The following is a 19,393-nucleotide window of genomic DNA, read 5'->3' on the forward strand; positions in this document are numbered from 1 at the left end:
GTTAGCCGAAGATCTTATTTGTGTGGGCCTCGCATAGGCATCACTTTTAAGCCCGCAAAGTGCATACATATTTATAAGACTTAAGCTGCCAGAACTTGCTGAACAGGCTCCAGCCGTATGACTTCTCTCTCTCTCTCTCTCTCTCTCTCTCTCTCTCTATATATATATATATATATATATATATATATATATATATATATATATATATATATATATATATATATATATTTGTGCGTGTGTGTTTGGCGGATATGGCGTTCTGCCGCGGAGCATTCGCGTTTTGGATTCCTGACCGCAGCTGCCGCATTACGAAGGAGGCAATCGAAATGCAAAAAAACCTCTCGTGCACGTATACATAGATTTAGGTCCATGTTAAATAACCTCCAATAGTCTAAAATTAATTCACAACTGCGACTGCGGAGTGTGTTCTACCCCTTGGGACGTTAATCAGTTTGCAAACTTGGCACGGATAGCTGGGCGCGCATGTTTGCCGATGCAGTCGACGCGTCGCAGTTACGTACTATCAGAAGCAAAAGTTTGCGGGACGCGAAATGTTCGATAAAGCAAAATTCCCTCTTGGTGTCGGAATGTAATTTCGAAATAAATGTACTGCGCTTGGCATTCCGACGTATATAGAGTCGCCAACTTGATTACAAGCGTTAAGCGCTGATATAGCTGGAATTCACATTTGTTACGGATCCAACGTTCCTCAAACTTTTGCTGTTGATAAGACGTAACGCGCAACTACTGCAAAGTGCCTTAGCGTGGAGGTGCTTTGAGAACATGATCAGAGAATTGTGCAGGGTACCGAGCTATGCCATAAGAGTTCGCTTGCGATTGAAAAATGTAGGTGGCGCTGCATTAACATCTGTATATCGCCGAATTTGCCGATGTTGTCAGTGCGCTTTAAAAAGCTTACACCTATAAGGTTTTTCCTTGTCTGCATTGGTGGAACTGGTCTTATAAGTCTATAAATACCTCTCTTGCACAATCACAGCAGTGTATAATTGTACTTATCTGTGATAAGCAAAGGCGCAGCATGAAAGTTGGCAGTAAATAGGACTACCAGGCTCGTGGAGAAATATCAGACGTGATGACTTGCCATCCTAAGTTATGGGGAAAGGCTATTATTACACTTTTCCTGTCATTGGTTATCCATATGGCACTTCCGACCTTACAAGATGGTAATGCTACCCTTCGACGAGATGCAGTCTGGTGTGGGACTTTGTGAAACTGAAGTGATGGTTTTTCGTATAACCCTACTGTATATCCACTGTCGCGGAATTTTTTTATTGTGAACGGCAGGAAAAACCGGGAAAAGTCTGGCAATTTTAAGAACATAATTCTGGGTGCCGTGGCGAACAGAGTTCATGTGCCCACTTACTTGCGCTCCGTCGTTCTCGCAACCCGTCCCACGTGATCGATTTTCACCTTGAGGCGAAAGAGTAGGGAATCTCGCAAACGTCAAAAGATGGTCGCTTTTCTGATGTTAACTTTGCCGCATCATAGTAGTATTGCACAGTGAAGCGTATGTAATGCATTGCGTTGAAGCCTAGCTGTAGTGCACTCAATCTTATTAAAAGGAGGGAGAAATGACGCTAAGCCTAGCTTAAGTGTCCCTCAAACATTCACGAGCCGTCTCCGGTCGTCGCAGAAGCACCGAGAGGTCTAATAGGTGTACTCGCAGGCCTTGACAGCTGCTTCTGATGAGGCTGTGACCCTTGCTTCTCGTATACGTAGCTGCATGCACCCTGCATCTGAGAACGTACTGATGGTACGTGTTACCTAACTATACAGGCCAGTATGTGCCGTTTCTGATCACAGGATGAGCATGCGCGAAGACGTCCTTACAAGTCTAGGTGCTCAGAGCCCTTTTCTTTACACGGCTGTTGCGATACGAAGCCCCCTGTTTCGCCCGTTTCGCGAACCATGTTCGGGACCTAGTCAGAAGACTCGTGTTCCGCCATTAACTTTCAGCGCTCTGGGTGTGACTGCCTGGAATGCTGAGAAGACGTGTGCGCGCCTGTATAATTAAGTGACGCATATTAGGCCCCGTTACGGTTTCATATGCGAGACGGGTGGGCGTCGTAAGAGCTTACGTCGCCACAGCCGCGCCAGAAAACAGCCATGGAGGCCTTCCAGTACGCCTACTATACCTCTCCGGGCACGCACTGCGACCGGAGACGGCGCATGAGCGCTTGTATAATTGAGGAACATGAATACTGGGCATCACGCCATTGCCCCCCTTTCCACTCTTGCTATGTATCAGAATGCGATAAGTATGCTGCACCTCAATACATGGTGTGCGTTTTATTGCGCTGCAGCCTTGTATTGCAGCGAAGGTGATTCGAGGGAGTAGATCGGTATGCAAAAAGCGTGCGAAGACCCTTGCCATTTATTGCGTTTATACATGTTTGACGCGGTGATTGCGACGAAACATGCAAGCCCAATAGCTGGTTATATGTCTTCGCAGATATCTCCACACTGCCTCTTCGTTTCTGCTTGCTTTCGTTTCGTTGTTCACCCATTCACCACTTTTTTAAAGCTGTTCTGGCTTGGTTAAAAAATGCGTTCATCGTGTAACTACTAACAGCTAACATTTCCGCCATTCCCACAGCGATCGCTCGTTGTACGAAGAACACGTCTGCGGCTCCGGAGATTTACGTCCACTCATCGCCGACTGTTCCGCATTCTAAATAGCTTTTGCGGCGCGATCTTCCGGTGTGGACACCGTCCAATGTGTTGGCTGATTCGCGTATCTGAATGTATTCCAGAAGTTGGTGAAGTAATGAAAATTCTTGAGGCATAAAGCCGCAGCTCGACACTCTCCGTAGGTGGTCTGATTAGTCTCTTGTTCGCTATCTCCGTGGCATTTCCCTTTTTTTATTGAAATAAAAAATAAACGAAGGAGTTTTTGTCACCGTTACTAAATGACGGATACCCCTTCCCACTTGATTGTTAGAAATCGGGAGTAGAAAAAAAAAACAATATAGCATATAAACATATATACAATCCTACATAGGTGACTTCAAAGGTTCTGATATGGGCAGAAGAAACACGAAGCCGCCACACGCCGAATTTTAACTATGGTCTGCCCAGTAGTGGTCAGAAATCTTTGTTTCTTCGAAGAAGCGTTGCAGCACCTTCATTGCTTTGCAAATCATTCTAGATGGCCATGGGCTTAGTATTTTATCCAACGCAAACGGCCGCTCGGGATCTAGCGTATGGAGTTCCTGTTCGAGTCGCCTTAAGTGTGTGTCGTGTTTCGGACAGTCGAGCAAGAGGTGATGTATATCCTCGTCGTCGTGGCCGCATGAGCATGCTGACAATGTTGCACGCTGAATACGAAGTATGAAGTAATTTTTGTAAGCAGTTCCGAGTCTTGAGCGATGTATGAGTGTGTCGATACGCCTTGGGAGGTCACGGTCTAATTGGCATTAAGATTATGATCAACAGCATATATAGGATCGATTCCTTTGTTTCGTCTGTGAACCAGGTAGACAGGCATAATTCACGTTTCGTTGTTCTTAAAATTCTAGTTACATCAAAGTCAGATGCAGGGATGAGGCACGTTTGCGTAGAATGATGAGCGGTTCTCGCCAACTTATCTGCCATTTAATTTTCCTTGTTTCCGCAGTGACTGGGAACCCACTGAAATGCCACTGGATGATTCGACTTCGTAGCTTTTTGGTTCCACTAGACAGACATCTCTACATGTTCACGTCAGAAAATTGTGTCGAATGCTTCGTGGCCCGTGTTCCATATTCACGAAGCCGTTCGTGAGAAAGAGTTCCCGGACGAGTGACTAGACGTGGTGCCAGCTTTAACGAGCGGCGGGTATGGGCTATTGGCGAAAGCCATAGCGTGAAGCTAAGTATGGCGGTTAAAGCTAGAAAGACCATATCGTCTCTGTCTGACAACTTGTCTCGTCTTTAGCTCAACGCTATAGCTCTCGCCAGTAGTCATAAATAAAGTGTGTCAGCGGATTCGCTTCAACCGTGACAAACGTTTTTGTGCGAGCAATATACTTTTAAAGGTCGTAGGTATAAGCGTGAAAATGGTCCGTAAGGCCTGGCGCAGCATAGTCGCGATATCCAACAAAACAGAACCCCAATCGCTGCTTTACGTTTTGAATGGAAGCTTCCAAGTCTTGAATCTTTCCATGCGAACGCAGATGTCCGAGGAGAACGACGACTGATTACGTGCTGACATTTGGTGTCTCGAGCTCTTCCTCGCTCTCTGCGTGAGATATTATGGTGGAGAGTTCCGTATTGATTTCGACAACCTGGAGTTCTTTAATTATATAATAATGTCTTCTTTTTTGTGCTGACAACATAATTGAGAACAAAAGGAGCTAGCTTCTTGTGTTCTATTCATTCGCGAATGCCGTCAGGTTACCTTCATGAAACTTGTCTTCGCATTCTTCTGTTGGGTTTCCAACACCCGCTGCTGCTCTGCAGAACATTCGCGCGCAGATTATGGCGCTGTTGGGGCCCGTCGCTTGGTATAGGCTTGGTGTTATTACTAAAGCTCTTAGGCTCTCTATCCTCCTCCCTGTGATGATGATCTGTAACTAATGGTATAACACAGGCTTGCGTTGCAACGCTTTAGCAAATGCTTTTAATGAGGATAGCGTAAGTACCAGTGTAAAATCTTTTTATAAAGAAAGCTAAGTGGCGACAACCTTTGAACTGCCGCAGACACATCATGTAATTACTTCTCGTCAGTAAGTTTCCGGTTGAGAGCTCTTACCGTCTGCCACGTTCTTCATATCGTGCTGTGACCAGTGTAACGCTTCTTACGAGGAACTAAATGGTTATGTTTACTGCGTGCTTCGGATGGATATCGCAGAAAAAATGCTGCCGCGAGATCAGATGTACACTTTGTTGACCACCGCTGCCTGAAGATAGGTCCTGCAGCGCAGCGCATCGTCTCTCTCTCTCTCTCTCTCTCTCTCTCTCTCTCTCTCTCTCTCTCTCTCTGTGTGTCTCTCTCTCTCTCTGTGTGTCTCTCTCTCTCATGCGTTTCGTTCTCGTATATGCGTTATTTATCCTGAGCAACGGCCGTGGATAATCTGAAGTTACGCAGTCCACCTGGAAAGCTCAAGGCGGACGACACTCATTGCTGGTACGAGGAAGCAGGCGCTACTTGGCGAAACTGTTAGCGAGCGTATCTGCAGGGATTGAGTGGCATCGTGCGCGTGCATGCATGCTCCACGGCAGCTGCGCGCGCACACAGAGGACCTCTCGCCAACGCAAGACGCGTGGTGTGGTGGATCGTGCACCGCGGTTGCATGCTGTGGTGCCGCCAACAAACGCACGTTTTGTTTGCGCTCAGAAAGCGAGGATACTCCACGGTAAAACTGCCTGTGTAGGATTCGCGGATCGCCTGTTTCGCAGCACAACTTGTGCCTCTCCCGTGAAACTGTAGCCGCGGAAAAAAGAAAAAAAAAAACGCTCTCTCGAGGCGGCTTTCTGCGCGAGTAGTTGCTGTTGGAGGCAGCTGACGAAGTGCGATGCTGATAATGATATGCAGACCTCGCGTGGAGTGCGCGCGAAAAAACGGGAGGGTCTCACTGGGAATAAAATCCATGTGAGGCAATCAAGGTGCACCAAGTAACAGCTCTGATCCGCCTCTCTCGGGTGCATGTGCCTGCGTGACGTATATATTATTTTTCTCTGTTGTATTTCGAGGCGTGCAGCAACGATTCGCTCATTTGTCTAGTATTTCCAAACTGCTAGCGTAGGTTTCTTACATTGAACTTAGGTTTCGCACATTCAAGGGGCTTTGAAGTCTCAATCTCAGTCGATTGTGAACGGGTTGGCAGTTATACAAGTGCTCGTATATTTTCGGTTGTGGCGAACAACGCTGTTTTTCTGTGCTCAGTGCTTCGACAGATCATTTACCTCGCGATATGAAAGCAAAAAAAAAAATAATCTTTCATGACAGTCGCACCTGTTTGATGACTCTGATTACGGTGATTACGCTCGCCGTTATCAGAGCCGTCTCTGGTTATGGGCCGATAAAGACCTGACAAAAGTAGAATTCCGTCCCGTCCACTCGAAAAACACTGGTGCATCTGCGCCAGCTTGCGGGCGCTGCCTTTCATGCTTACTGATTCCACGTTGGCGTCGAAGACTACAGGCCCTATCGAGCTGTTTGATTTTTCATCTCGCCCTTCGCCGTCGACAAGGACGCTAGCACACATCCGCTAAAAGGTCAAGGTGGTAAAGTTTCCACTGCTGAACGTTTGCTGATCTTCAGCTTGCGACAAAGCGGCTGCTATAGCCACACGGAGGCGAAAAAAGGAAGTCATGTACTACCCATCATTCGCAAGTTGGCTGATGCTCCATGCGTTGCATTTCCCATAAAAACCAGCGCCAATTTCCCGCTAACGTATTATTTCGTATGGTGGTTTTGGGACGTTAAACCCCACATATCTATCCTCTAACGTATTATTAGGAAACTCTAGCAGCTGGCCTATCTGTGAGGCGATTATGAATGAAAAAATGAAATATTGCAAACTACGGGCCCAAGTTCAGGCTGCAATCGAAATTTGTGGTTATAATTGTAGACTCCCGTTTACTGAACGGCACCATAAAAAGTAATATGAAACAACAAACTGCATGCACAACAAACGACGTTCACAAATGCCACGAACCGTTTAATAAAGCTACCAACTGTTCTATAAGGTTTCATAAAAATAATAAAAAAACGTCAGGCCGATTTATCGGACGCGTAAACATTGTGACATGTTTTTCTCTGCGGCGCCCATCAGGTGTGCGTGAATTTCAGGCAATCTTTTCTCTGATCTCTGTAGAGCGCAGGGAGACTGTTTTATTGATAACACAGTTATGTTTTATATTTTATTTCGTAGAATGTTTCTAACAGCCGTAATGCGTTTTACTGCTCGTGCTAGCCAATAATCCTGGTTTGCAGAAAGAAAGATTCACTAGAGCAAACTTAGCATCGCGTAGCCAGATGTGCTCCGCCAGATTAACTCATTTTGGGACGTAGAACCTTAGCAATTACCATTGCTAATAATCCTGAGGCTCCACTGTGGTGTGTCTCATAAAGGTGGTGGCTTTGGCACTTAAAACGTCAGTATCAATCAGTCAATGCGGACTCTGACAATTTTACTTTGTGACTACTCATTACGAACGTAATGTGCTAATGAACATATATTCCTTTGGCGAAAACTGACGTTGGTTGCGTGGATTTTGAGTTATGCAAATTCTTACCCGTGCGGGCTTCATACTTGCCTCACCTCATGAGGCGGACGAAGCGCAAAAGGAGGATACAGAGCCAAAAGAAGTTTGTGTAATATGAACCCGCGCTTCAGAATTTCGCAGCGTTTTCTTTCGCCATTGGGGAAAGTATCGCCCAGCAGTTTTGTGTGTTTCAGACGTTTTGTTTCCTCGTGTGGGCAGCATTGATAAATTCCCAACGGCGAGTTTCTGTTCGCGTTTGCATGCTCATGAAGCGCTTTGCGCATTCAGGCTCAGATACTCGCGCTGTCGGAACTGCCAGCAATAGCGCCGCCGCGTGGGTTTGCTTCAGCGGACGTGCACCGCGCGAATTCTTGGCAGTGTGTTTAAAATAGACTTAAGCGTGCCCTACGAGTGCCCTGCAGCATTGCTTTTCGCTTTCCGTATTTGATGTAATTTTGCTGCTCGATGCGGCATCATCTCGTCTCGCATCTTGCGCAGCATCCTGGAGCCAGGTGGTGAGCGGCCTGTTCAACTCGGTGTTCAGCCTGGGGCTGGTCGCCTGCATCGTGAGCCACTACAGGATGGGCGCCCGGTCGTGGAGTGAGCGGCGCAGTCGGCCGGCGCCCCACGACCCGCAGCCCTACCAGCACGTGCTCCTGCCGCCCGTGCAGTCGGTACGTCAATCTGCATCCGGCCGTGTTGTCCCAGTTGGTTGGGAGATGAGCGGACTGCATGCTCCGGTTGGCAACATGATGGTGATTCCTTGTGGCTCTTTGCATGCCTCGCCTTTTTTTTCAAACTGCCAGCTGGGCTTATTCGCGCTTCAAGTGCCATGCATGCGTACGTAGCATACATCTAACTGGAAGCAGCGGGCCCTGTTATGTGTGCGAAGGTGCTAACAGCTTGCTTCCAGAGTAGCTTCGAGAACTGTCAGCCAGGGAATTGACGTTCTCTGTAAGAGTTCTCCTATGGTTCCGTGCAGGCGCTGTACTCGTCTGCCAGCGCGGCGGAGCGCCAGCGGGCCGCCCTGGCCGCGGCGCGCGACGCCCAGGTGCGCGCGGCGTCGGTGCGCACCGACTTGGCGCTCGAGCTGCCGCCCACGGTGGCGCTGCCCGAGGAGCACGCCGGCAGCGTGCGGCTCCGCGACGCCGACCAGGAGCAGGAGCTGTACGGCGCGTGCGTTCGCGCGCCGCCCAACCGGACGGTGCGCGACGGGAGCCCGCCGTGCGGCGGCGGCGGCGGCCGGCTGCGCCGCGTCGTCGTGCGCTCCAACTCGGTGACCCCCTGCAACCGGACTGCGCGCTGGCACAGCCCGGACTGCCAGCGGCCCGGGGGCGTTTGACCCCGCGCCCCGCGCTATCTGTCTTTCAATGGGCCATGTGATACGCTTCAGTGCCTGCCCCCCGTCGGGCCGCCCGCCCCCCTCTTTGTACAAACACGCCGGAGGGAAGAAGAACAAAGTAAACGTGACGAAGGCATTGCCAGCGCCTGCCCAGGGGACTGACCCTGCGGTCCATGGTACAAATGTCTTCACAATTAACTCTCAAGCATTCCTAGTCATGTTGTTGCTTCTGCTGCGAATAGTGCAAGTCTTAGACGATACCAAATGGGCAAGGACCGCCGCCGAGAGGACTTCGCAAGTGTGTTCGCTGGTCTGTGTGCCCAAAGCCAAGCCCGTGTCTTACTTGCATTCGACAAGCCTGTGTACAAAGGCATTCTTTAGCAAAATAATTGGATGCACGTTCTAGTAAAACACACCGCATTTTTTTTTTCGCTTTTCTTTCACGTGTATGTTGAGTAAACTTTGGGGCAAAACTCAGTAGCGTACAATTTTTTTTAGAACGCATACATATACTCACGGCTTCAAGTATTGTTTACACAATTGGCTATAAAACTGTGTTTTGCCCTCAATATAGACAGCCCTTGTCACTGGTCTTATCAGCGAATTAATGACAGGCAAGCTTAGTCCACCTTGTTTTAACCCTTTGAAAAGCTTAATAAGGCCTTTGGACTTTTGAGGAGTACTTTGGACCCTTTTCTTTTTGTACGTTCAGTTGTTGTGTTGCACTTTGTGCAGAGCAGTTCTTGCGTTTTGTTTTGAAAGAGCCTTGAAGAAGATCAGCACGAATTATGCCGCTGTTTGCTGACGCACTACCAGTTGAGTTTGCCAGCAACTGACTCGTTGAAGGAAAACTGTTAGTCACCAGGGTGATGGCCTCCCCTGCGATAGAGCATTTGTGAAGATATTTTTCCATGATCATTCGCGCTTGGTTCCTGCAAAGCTCAGTAGGAAAAGAGTGGGCCGACTGAGGGGCAGTTGTTGCGCATGCAACAGATGTGTATATATTGTCCAACGCCTATTACTTGTAGAGTTCACCATGTCATCATGACTGTCTATATTCATCATTAAAAAATAACTGTACTTGTTCATGAACTCCAGGCACATTATTCAGTGGCTGCAAAGTATTCCCTCATTTTAAGCAGTCTGTGCTACTATCTTGGTTACAGATATATTTCTCAGTTGTGGTTCCCATGCCGAGTTGTACAGATTGCAATCCCTGGCCTTGTGGGCTGCGGTTCTCGCTGAGGTGCGGAAGAAGGAATCGTGGTTCGTGCAGCTACTGCGACACGCTGCTCTACTGGCTGGCTATCCCGCATTAAAAAAAAAGAACAAAAAAACTCTGTCCGGAGAGAAGTGGTCATAGTCGTTGCAATGGCAGAATAAAAGACTGCATGAATCCTAATGTTTGGGTCCTGCGACGGCCGTCATGGTTGGGGCTCTATGCAAGTCGCACCCAGCTGTCAGAATCGACATCTCTCTTGGTTAGCACCACTCCTGTCTGCTTGGACGCCAATGCAAAACTCGGCTTTCCCTGCAGCGTAGGCGAGCCACCTGTGAGAAGAAAAAAACTGCCTTCTGCAGATTGTGTTTGTTCCTAAGAAAACGAGCGTGTGGTATATTTTGTAGCACATGTGTGTATTCTACAGATTATGCCCCGCATTCGTAAATTGTTCTTGTAGCAACCGATGTAGCGAAAACGAAGCATGATTGACAGCACACTGAGGACTTTTGCTGGACTAATTGATGCTGCTGGTGCAGTGGCTGCTATGCAACATTTTTGTTTTCTTGTTGACGCCACTATGTGTTCAAATTAGGGTGGCAGCTGTGTTTCGTTGTGCTGACACAGTTTTGAAATGCAAAATATGAACTTTGCTTTTCATACCTCACTAGTCATACGTGTGAACTTAGGTGTATACAGTGGTGTCGTGGCACAAAAAAAAAGAGAAAAAAAAAAACGGCGCGGTAGTCAGGATTATGGTTCGCTTAGCGCTGCTCTGGAAGAAAGAACAGCTGCGCCTTTGCGTCACGCGACCGGTTCGATAAAGGCTGCCCAGTTAAGCGACTCCGGGCATTTTTCGTTTCTTTTATGTTATCACAGCAACTCGCGGGGTCGCTGTACAGTACGAGTCGTAAGCAAGGACACTGCGAGTTCAGACGTCTACGCAAGCGCCGATTTACGAAAGCGCGAGTTGAGGCCTGGTACTCGATTCGAACAATACAAATGCCAGCGGGATAACCGAAGAAACTTTTCAACATCTACAGCACGATCGGCTAGCATTACAGTGCCAACGAACGGCAAACCGCTGCGGGCGCAGTGAATGCGGGCTTAGAGATGGCCCATCCGTTTACGAAAAGTCTATCTTTGAATGCCGTGCGCAAGTGCCCCGTGACCCTGTACTCCCAAAGGGCAGGCGCTTCATCGGGCGGACGTAATTCTGTCGACCATGCGCGTAAGATGTGCGCGAAAACACGGTACAGCAGCCAGTGCTTATCGCATCGAATAAAGTTCACGTATTTCAGTGCGGACATTTCCACTGCATCAGTGGGCACGAAGCTTATTTCTGCGCTCTCGGACGTTAGCGGATTGTTGAATTCGCCGCGACAACAGTGGCGCGTGTCGTACGCCATACTTTTGCCTGGATAACGATTCTCGAGTGGCGTCGCGAATGGAGTGCTCGGAAGACGTTTCGAAATTGCCGGAAGTAGTCGTTGTCAATTGCTGTTTCTATCATTTCGCTTTCTTAGTGCTGCTGCTCTGAATTGATGCGGAGCGTATGCGAGGTCGCCGCACAAAGGCTGTGTGTCGGGAATGTCGGCAGCCTTTTGCCGCGCCTGTTGTGGAGGTCGAAAAGCAAGGTTGCCGGGACACATTGCCAGACGCATGCTAGCTTTTGCGGCTGGTGCTTCAGAGAGCGTGCGCGCGAAAGAGGTGCTTGTACAACTGTGTGACTGATGTATCCCTTGCCTAAGGGGCCTGGAGTTGGTTTAAATAAACGGATAAAAATACGGCTTTCTTTCGAACAGCGACACAAGTGTTCCCAAAGCTTTCGTCGAGAAGGCGTCGACAACTTGCTGACAGCGCAGTGGCGCGCGCCTCGGCTTCAAAACCTTGTTGTGTTGGCTACTATGCTCACTGCAGTGTCGGGACTTTAGCCGCTGCACGAGCCTGGATCGCATGCAGCGGTTCAACAATACTGAGGTCGCTCTTAGTTTAGTTTATTATGTTAGTGTATTCGCATTCCAGGCCACGCAGTTTTTTTTTTTCAAGCGCATGTTTCAGATGTGTAATGCTGTGACCATTGCATGAAACGTCGTAGCTGTCACTTCTGAGAGGGTGACAACAAACCACCCAGTACGATCTATTTTTGATGTTTTTCGTGCCACTTCCAGTATGTGATTGCGGCACGTTGTTGTGTGGGACTCTGGGCTAATTTTTACCACTAAGCAACCCTCAACGTGCGTCTAAATAAGTACACGTGTGCTCTTGCATTTGGCCCTCATAAAAATACGGCCGCCATGGTCGGGAATCGAACCTACGTTCTCGAGCTCAGCAGCGCAGCGCCTTACCTGCTAAGCTGCCATGGCGGGTGACAAGTCATGTGGTCACCCGCATAATGGCCTGTACTTTCATCCGATGTCCCGCCGCGGTAGTCTATATATAGTGGTTATGGCATACGACTGCTAACTCGACGGTCGCGGGATCGAATTCGGACTGCGGCGGCTGCATTTTCGGTGGAGGAGAAAATGTTTTGAGGTCCGTGTACTTAAATTGACGTGCACTTTGAAAAAACCCGAGCTGGTCGAAATTTCCGGAGCCATCCACTACGGCTTCTCTTATAATCAAATCGTAGTTTTTGGATGCTACACCCCGGATATTATAACTTTCATCCGAGAGCACCCGTACGCTATAGTGGAGCACCACGCCTGTGGTAAAGTTCTGGGGCAACCTTTTCGGTTCCCATTTAGCAGCCACGTAAGTTGCATATGGAAACCACAGTTCCTGTGCTTTGCGGTCCTCTTGCGTACCCAGTGGGTAGCTATTTTGGCCTGAACCCAATCAAAGAGCGAGGTGTTGCCTTTGCATTTCGCCTCTCTCTATGACGGTTCGGTCATGCTAAAAATGAACTGATCTGGCACGTTTGATAAAAACGCTTGTTGCAGCACGTATGTTGCCATTGCTGAAGGTAAGTTGGCCAAGCCCGCGAATATGCGTCTCTCATAATCATATGGTGGTTTTGGGACGTTACACCCCACAAATCAATCAAGCCCGCGAATACAGTGAAGCTTGAATTAGTGTTTGTGTTCTGAGGATTTACGTCATAAACCTTCTAAAAGCTACTTTGTAATAAGCATTGCAAAAGTATTTTCCTTCGTCCATAACTTCAGATATGTGTGTATATTCTGACCGCTTGTTTTCTGCTTGTAAAGAGAAAACGGTAGAATTGTGTTGCTGCACTAAATATTATCGCGTAAAGGCGCCCTTCGCGCGAAAAAAAAAAATGGGATAATGATGAACGTGCGTATGAAACGATAGACAGTGCTGTTTAATGCGCGCATGACGCACCGTTATTTTAGGGTCATGTGTAGTCGAAGTATGTATTGATCTTTGGAATCCTATCAGTTGGAAAGTTTCGTGTCCTTAAAAGCAGTTTTGTCTAGAATCAGATCCGATCCACCGTGCCCATTTTTTGCATCATTTGCGGCAGAGATATGTACCACGGACTTGCTGATTTTTGGTCGCACGGTAAAGTGCGCTGTGGCATATTTTAATGCGAACCATGGTTTATGTGTATTTCAAACTGCGCGGCAGGGCGGGTGTCGAGGGAATGAATAGCGACACGCTGGCAGAGGCTTACGACTGAGTTTAGCGAAAACACTTAAAACTTATATGTGCTTTCGATGAACTCGGCTCTATAGCATTTATGGTTCGTGTGTGCGAAGAAAAGTAAAGTTGGAAGTAATTGGTTACTGCCGTGTCACGATGGTGCACTTCAGTCCGTATTTTTTTTTTTTTTCACGGCGCCGGCGCCCTTTCTCTGGCGGCGATGTTGCGAAGCTTTTGGTATTATCCCTGACGCCACTTGATCTCGGAGGCTTTCATACTGACGATTTCGGACCACCACACCAAACTCTGCCTCATACACCAAAGCGTTTCCCAACGAGAGAGGGCAGCAAAGATTGTGTGATGACCTCGTATGGATGGCACTCACCCACAAAGGGGAATAAAACAGGGCGGTAGGATGCTTAAAGTAATAGCCTGTGAAACTGAAACCAAGCTGAAAAATTAGATTAAAATTAAAACTTCGAATAAATGGGATTGCTTACTCAGCAAGTAGTCAGACCGTCTACGCTTCCTTATAGAAATAATGAACATGGAGCAAGCGGATTGAACAGCAGACAGGGGAACATCCACGAGGAATATTCTTGGAGGGATATCGCGACACGTATATTGAAACATTTTCGTTCCTGCAAAAAAAAAAGTTTTAGGGGTTCGCGTAAATCTGGAAGCGAAAGTTCCGAATTCTTGGACGGTGTGCTGCTGGCGTATGTACTACTTCGCGCAATTATATGGCTTCATTTTAGAAAGTCTGAGACCACAAAAAGATGCGCTACGCTCCCTGCGTTACTCATTAATTCACCACGAACTAGCTGTAAAAACAAAGGTTATTGGAGACCAACAACACAGACATCAGAATGCAAGCACATGAAGAATGCAAGCACATAAAGTCAGAGCCAATATGTAAAGCGCACAGATCATGGTCACACATCACAAAAGTCCACGCTAGTATTTATTCATGCGCCTATAAGAACAAAACGATCATGAGGTGGCACCTTTAAATGAAAACACCGCGAAGAATACAAACGGTAGTATACAAGGAGTCAGAGGTTAGTGTGCACCAAAAATCTAGCCAAACATTGATTGTTTGATATATGGGGTTTAACGTCCCAAAACCACCTTGTGATTATGAGAGACGCCGTAGTGGAGGACTCCGGAAATTTCGATCACCTGGGGTTCTTTAACGTGCACCCAAATCTGAGCACACGGGCCTTCAACATTTCTGCCTCCATCGGAAATGCAGCCGCCGCAACAGGGATTCGATCCCGCGACCTGCGGGTCAGCAGCCGAGTACCTTAGCCACTAGACCACCACGGCGGGGCAATGTCGCCAAACAACTGAACTGGCTATGGTCCAAGTACTTTGCCCGTGGTGAGCTGTTGTAATCGATTATATTAAAATAGTCACGCGGGGCACATCCGCAGTTCATATTGAGCGTGCTCAACGAGGATTGACTCCACATATCCTTGCTGGGACTGGCTTCTTCTGATGTGACACAAGACGTGAAGCGTGAAACTACGTTTAACCCTGTATAATTTATGTTCGTCATTGCGGTGGCAGCTCCCGTGACCCTCTTTCTCTTCCTTGAAATTAAGGCGTGTGAGTGGTCAGTAAGAAAGTTTTTTTTTTTTTTTTTAATTCTGGAGGGTTCTGGAACTTGACTCACACACGCATCAAAGAAATGAGCCTAGTGATGGCCGGTAATGTCGTGTAGCCTTGCAATATACTTTTGACAAATAGTTACTTGCGCATTTGTGTCATACAGTCACTGCTTCAGGTATTCGTTGACCAATTATGTCATTCCTGGGAATGGGAGACATCTGTACGTGGCGCCGTCTCTCGGCGGCAGTAACGGCCTCCAGCCATAACTCGATGGGAAATAGGCGAAAAAATTATATCGTTTGAAATAAGCTTCATTTATCATAAACGTAGGTCTCTTCTACAGGATGATGTAGAAGAGACCTACTGAAGCATTTTGGTGAAATTGCAGTGTCGCGCTACCTATAGGGTGTGGCTTCCCAGGACAACAAAACACTGCCCTTAGGAAATACATGGGGCCCTGTTGCAACACATTAAATGCTCCAGGGTGCTACGTCGTTTGTAGGGCGACACAAATTTTAACAGAATGTTTATTTAAATCTCTGTTGTATAAAAGCGGGAGTCGTTTTTGATAACTCGTTTTTTTTTTTTTTTTGTCAGATATGACATTTTTCCCCTTCTATATTCTATTCAGTTACGGCAGGCCGCCGACGAGTAATGGCGCTACGTGCGAATGTCCCCAAATCATGTTCATGCCAGTGATCAAGGTGCATATAAGCCTCTTGCTCCAACTTCGGAATTCGCTACGGCGCGCATTTAATGTGCGCCCTCGAAGTAGGGCTGTTGCCTCCGATAGTTTTTGTGTGTCTTCGCCCCCAATTCCGCCATTTCTTTTTTTTTTTCCTTGATTGGCTGATTGCCCACATCTAACCTAAAAGAGGCTACAAGAACAACGAGCATGAAGTGCTGCCACATGTAAAACCTCGCGTACTGACGCATCTCGGAGATAGATATCACACAGGAGACCTTACAGGTGAATTGAAACATTGAGCATCCCGCATCGAGAATTTGACAAGAGTACTTTCAAGTAAGTCTGAAGAGTTCTGTGGCCGACATGTCGGGGACCTGAAAAAGTAAGCCGCTGACCTAAGCTCACTGCACGTTTCACAAAGCTCGTGGTCCTGCACAGCGCAAAAAACACACAAAAAAGTGCTATATGTTATTGGTTCTCCGTAGACAGGTGGCGCCATAATCAGCAGACCTCCGTGATTTTGAACAATGCTATTTTGATTCCGACATGAAACCTATGGAAAGTTTTGCAGCTCATGTGATTGAAAAACGGCAAAGAGCAGCGAGATGGGTGCCGTTGTCATAAAACACAATATAAATGAAAAAACGAAACAAGACAATAAGTATTCGGTGATCCCTCGTACCTTGGGAAGGACGTTATGCGAAGCATGCACAGCGAAGGTGACCATGTAATTTTTTATTGAACGACATGCTAATAAATGACGCTAAATATATGTACACATGTTGCACGCACAGACATATCATGGAACAGTTGCAGATGTTTATATAACCACTTGTTTGCACTTATGCAATGATGTCAACAGGATCATGGGCCTATTAGCAACACCAGAAGCGATAATATGATATGAAGCGCTGGTACTTGCGAGGATGCTATAGGCTTGGACACTGCTACATAAATCAAATTCTGCGCATGACACCTAACGTTAACACGACATGACAGCTGTATCATTGGCGTACATATGTAATGTTTATCACATTGGATAGCCAGCACCGCAACCACTATTGACGTTTCACGAACAATGGGGTTTATTTGAAGTGTAGTTGCAGACCTAACGTGGATCTGTGGTAGAATGCTTGATTGCCGCGCAGAATGCTAGGGTTCGATTCCTGCTGGGACACTGACATTTATTGTATGCTTTCGTCGGGGAAATGCTACCAATGTCACCGTTTTCTTAACGACCACGCGTTAAAGTTACCCATGTGTTTTTTCGCCGTTCCTGGGCGAGTGGCACATACCCACACGCGAGTATGATCCGCTGTATTGCGCGAAGTGTTTGACGACGTACGCGACGGGATTGTGGCATTATTGATGTCTTGACCAGTGCGTAATATTGTCAAACTATCTTATTCTCCCATATTAATCTTGGTTAACGCCAAGATACAGGGGCGATCACGAGAGCACCCATATGTAAGCGGATAGATAGATATATAAATACGCAGGTAAACGCCAAAAGTGCTTGCAGTACGCAAAGAAATGCTTTGCATCAGGAAAACGAAGACTAATGAACGTTCCTGTCCGAACAAAGTGAAGAAGACACACTTTGAACTCTGAATACAGGTAGTCTGCATTCACACTAAAAAAAAAATTAAACGCTTGTTTCACCACGTTTCAAACTAAATGTCTCTTGCGTGTCGAAGGAAAGGTGCACAAGACGTGCCAGCGCACCGGACTCGCTTCGGTCCACTGCTGAGCACTTAACTGAAGGCACTTGTGAGAAAGCGGAAAGCTCGTGGCACGTACGAGTAAAGAGACGACAAAATGAAATCCTCTCTCAAAGAATCCTCTCTAGCCTCCAGTACATGCATGTTAAGAGAAAGCGCAAAGCTCGAGTCACCACGAAAGAGATGACCAAATGAACCGCTCTCTCAAGAAATCCTCTCTATAGCCTCCAAGTACATGTGTGCTAAACTGAAGACCCGAGTATTCCGAGCTTGGGCAGATTTCGAACAGCTTAACTTCGACACTGCAGGCTTTCATATATAGTCCATACCGGGCATTCGGATGTCTGATCAAGGTCGGGCAGAATCGTGTGCTAGAGACACAAATTCATTCTCAATTCGGGCGCCCCGCTGTGTAAGGCTACCAGGGCGACCTTGTGAGTCTGTGCCTTCTTGTTGAGGGTATTTAACACGGTTGAATGGCGTCGGGGGCAGTGCATCTTAGTTTTCGTTTCGAAATCTCCGGTGTTGATCTACAGCCGCCATTCTCGACGTCACGTTGGCGAACACCGAAGGAGTCCTTTTGAAAAACGTCAGCCACCAACACGTCATTCATGCTGTCACGGAGTTGTTCTCCCTGATCCGTGTGCTTTTTCATACCGATGTCCTTTATTTTCGAAATCACATGGCGGGTGCGTGCATGTGATGTCCCCTTGCAAGCGTTTGTCGGTTCAGTGGTCCTGGACTCTTTAACGTCCAGACGTAGCGCCTGCGACGTGGCTGATTCATCTTTAACGCCAGCGTCATCGATGGACGTGTCGGCGTTTCGCCTCCTGAGGCTCCCTCCAATCCTCGGCAAGTCACCGAAGACCACCTCTTGGAGTCCAGGGGTATTCTCGAAGAAATGCACTGCGTAGGCTTCCGGTAGTTCTGCGGGAACGGCTGAAGCGTCGCACACTCGTAGCATATTTGTCCAGGGGACGCAGCGATGCCTTACGACGGTAATCTTCCTGCCCGAGATGGTATTTGGAACAGCGGTTTCGAACGCCAACTTCCAGTCCCATTGAGGGCTCAGCCATGAGACGAATAGGGCACGCTTTTCTAGGCAAGTGCGATGTCGGTTCGGCGCTGCACATGTCGTCGACACCACGATGGCTTCGTGCATCTTTCGAGCGCTATCGTAGAGGCGCTGGCCCTGCCCTTCAGGGACATTCCATAGATGGTACAATGGACGTTTTGCAATCGCCCAGAGATGACAGAGTGCACCACAGTTGAAGCTGTGTGTGGGCCGGAACGGCGTCATGCTCCTGGTCACAGGAGTCGCTTCATCTATGCGGTCGTGGGAGTGGCTTGAGGACGATCCATGGTCCCAGCAAACACCCCGAGTGCATGCGCCAATAATTATAATGATATTGCTAAAAGTGACACGTACATTTACCGGTGAATGTATATATTTGCCGTCCCGATCGAGGTACAAATTGTGAATACAACTAAATTGAGATCTCGATAAAATTTTCGCTCCAGAATCTAAATTTCAATCTCCGAGATTCCTAAATAACTGGTTATAAGGTTACCTAGCGCATGTACAAAGAGATAACAAAATAGTCACATACGCTTCCGTGCATGATGAAAAAGCAGACGTAGAAATCATTTCGCTTTTGCAATGCTGGTCATTCTCTTTCAGGCTGCCTTAACGAGGATGTTAAGCTCTTCAGGATGGCCGAATGTCGAAACAGCGCTATAGCACCTCGGTGAAGTGCGCGGGTTTTAGGTGTGGCCAGTCGAAGACGTTGACGTAGAGAGACTCGCGCGCTTTAGCCTTTGAGGCGCTGTTCGCCTGCGTAGCCTGTGTGGCATGTGCGTTCCTCTGCTTAAGTAAACTATGCCTTCGTTAGAATGTCTCCTGTTTTCAAAGACGCCTTTTACTGGGGGAGTCGACTCGCTGTACTGGGTGAATCTTTTGAACTGACCTATTTTATTGGGCTGTAAATAATA

General features: G+C 47.6%; 1 protein-coding gene across 6 annotated transcripts in view; it reads left to right on the forward strand.

Annotated features, from left to right (window-relative positions):
- The window catches only part of LOC119176772 (protein TMEPAI-like), a 76,218-nt gene extending 64,659 nt beyond the window's left edge, over positions 1 to 11,559 (forward strand). For all 6 annotated transcript variants that reach the window (XM_075877366.1, XM_037428128.2, XM_075877365.1 and 3 more), the window contains 2 exons: positions 7,710 to 7,885; positions 8,194 to 11,559. In XM_075877366.1, the coding sequence (XP_075733481.1) occupies positions 7,710 to 7,885; positions 8,194 to 8,553 (536 nt within the window). In that variant the 3' untranslated portion in view covers positions 8,554 to 11,559. The remainder of the gene's footprint in view (positions 1 to 7,709; positions 7,886 to 8,193) is intronic.
- The last annotated feature ends 7,834 nt before the right edge of the window (positions 11,560 to 19,393 follow it).

The sequence above is a fragment of the Rhipicephalus microplus genome, chromosome X (genome assembly GCF_043290135.1).
Source record: "Rhipicephalus microplus isolate Deutch F79 chromosome X, USDA_Rmic, whole genome shotgun sequence".
In the NCBI taxonomy this organism is placed as follows: domain Eukaryota; kingdom Metazoa; phylum Arthropoda; class Arachnida; order Ixodida; family Ixodidae; genus Rhipicephalus; species Rhipicephalus microplus.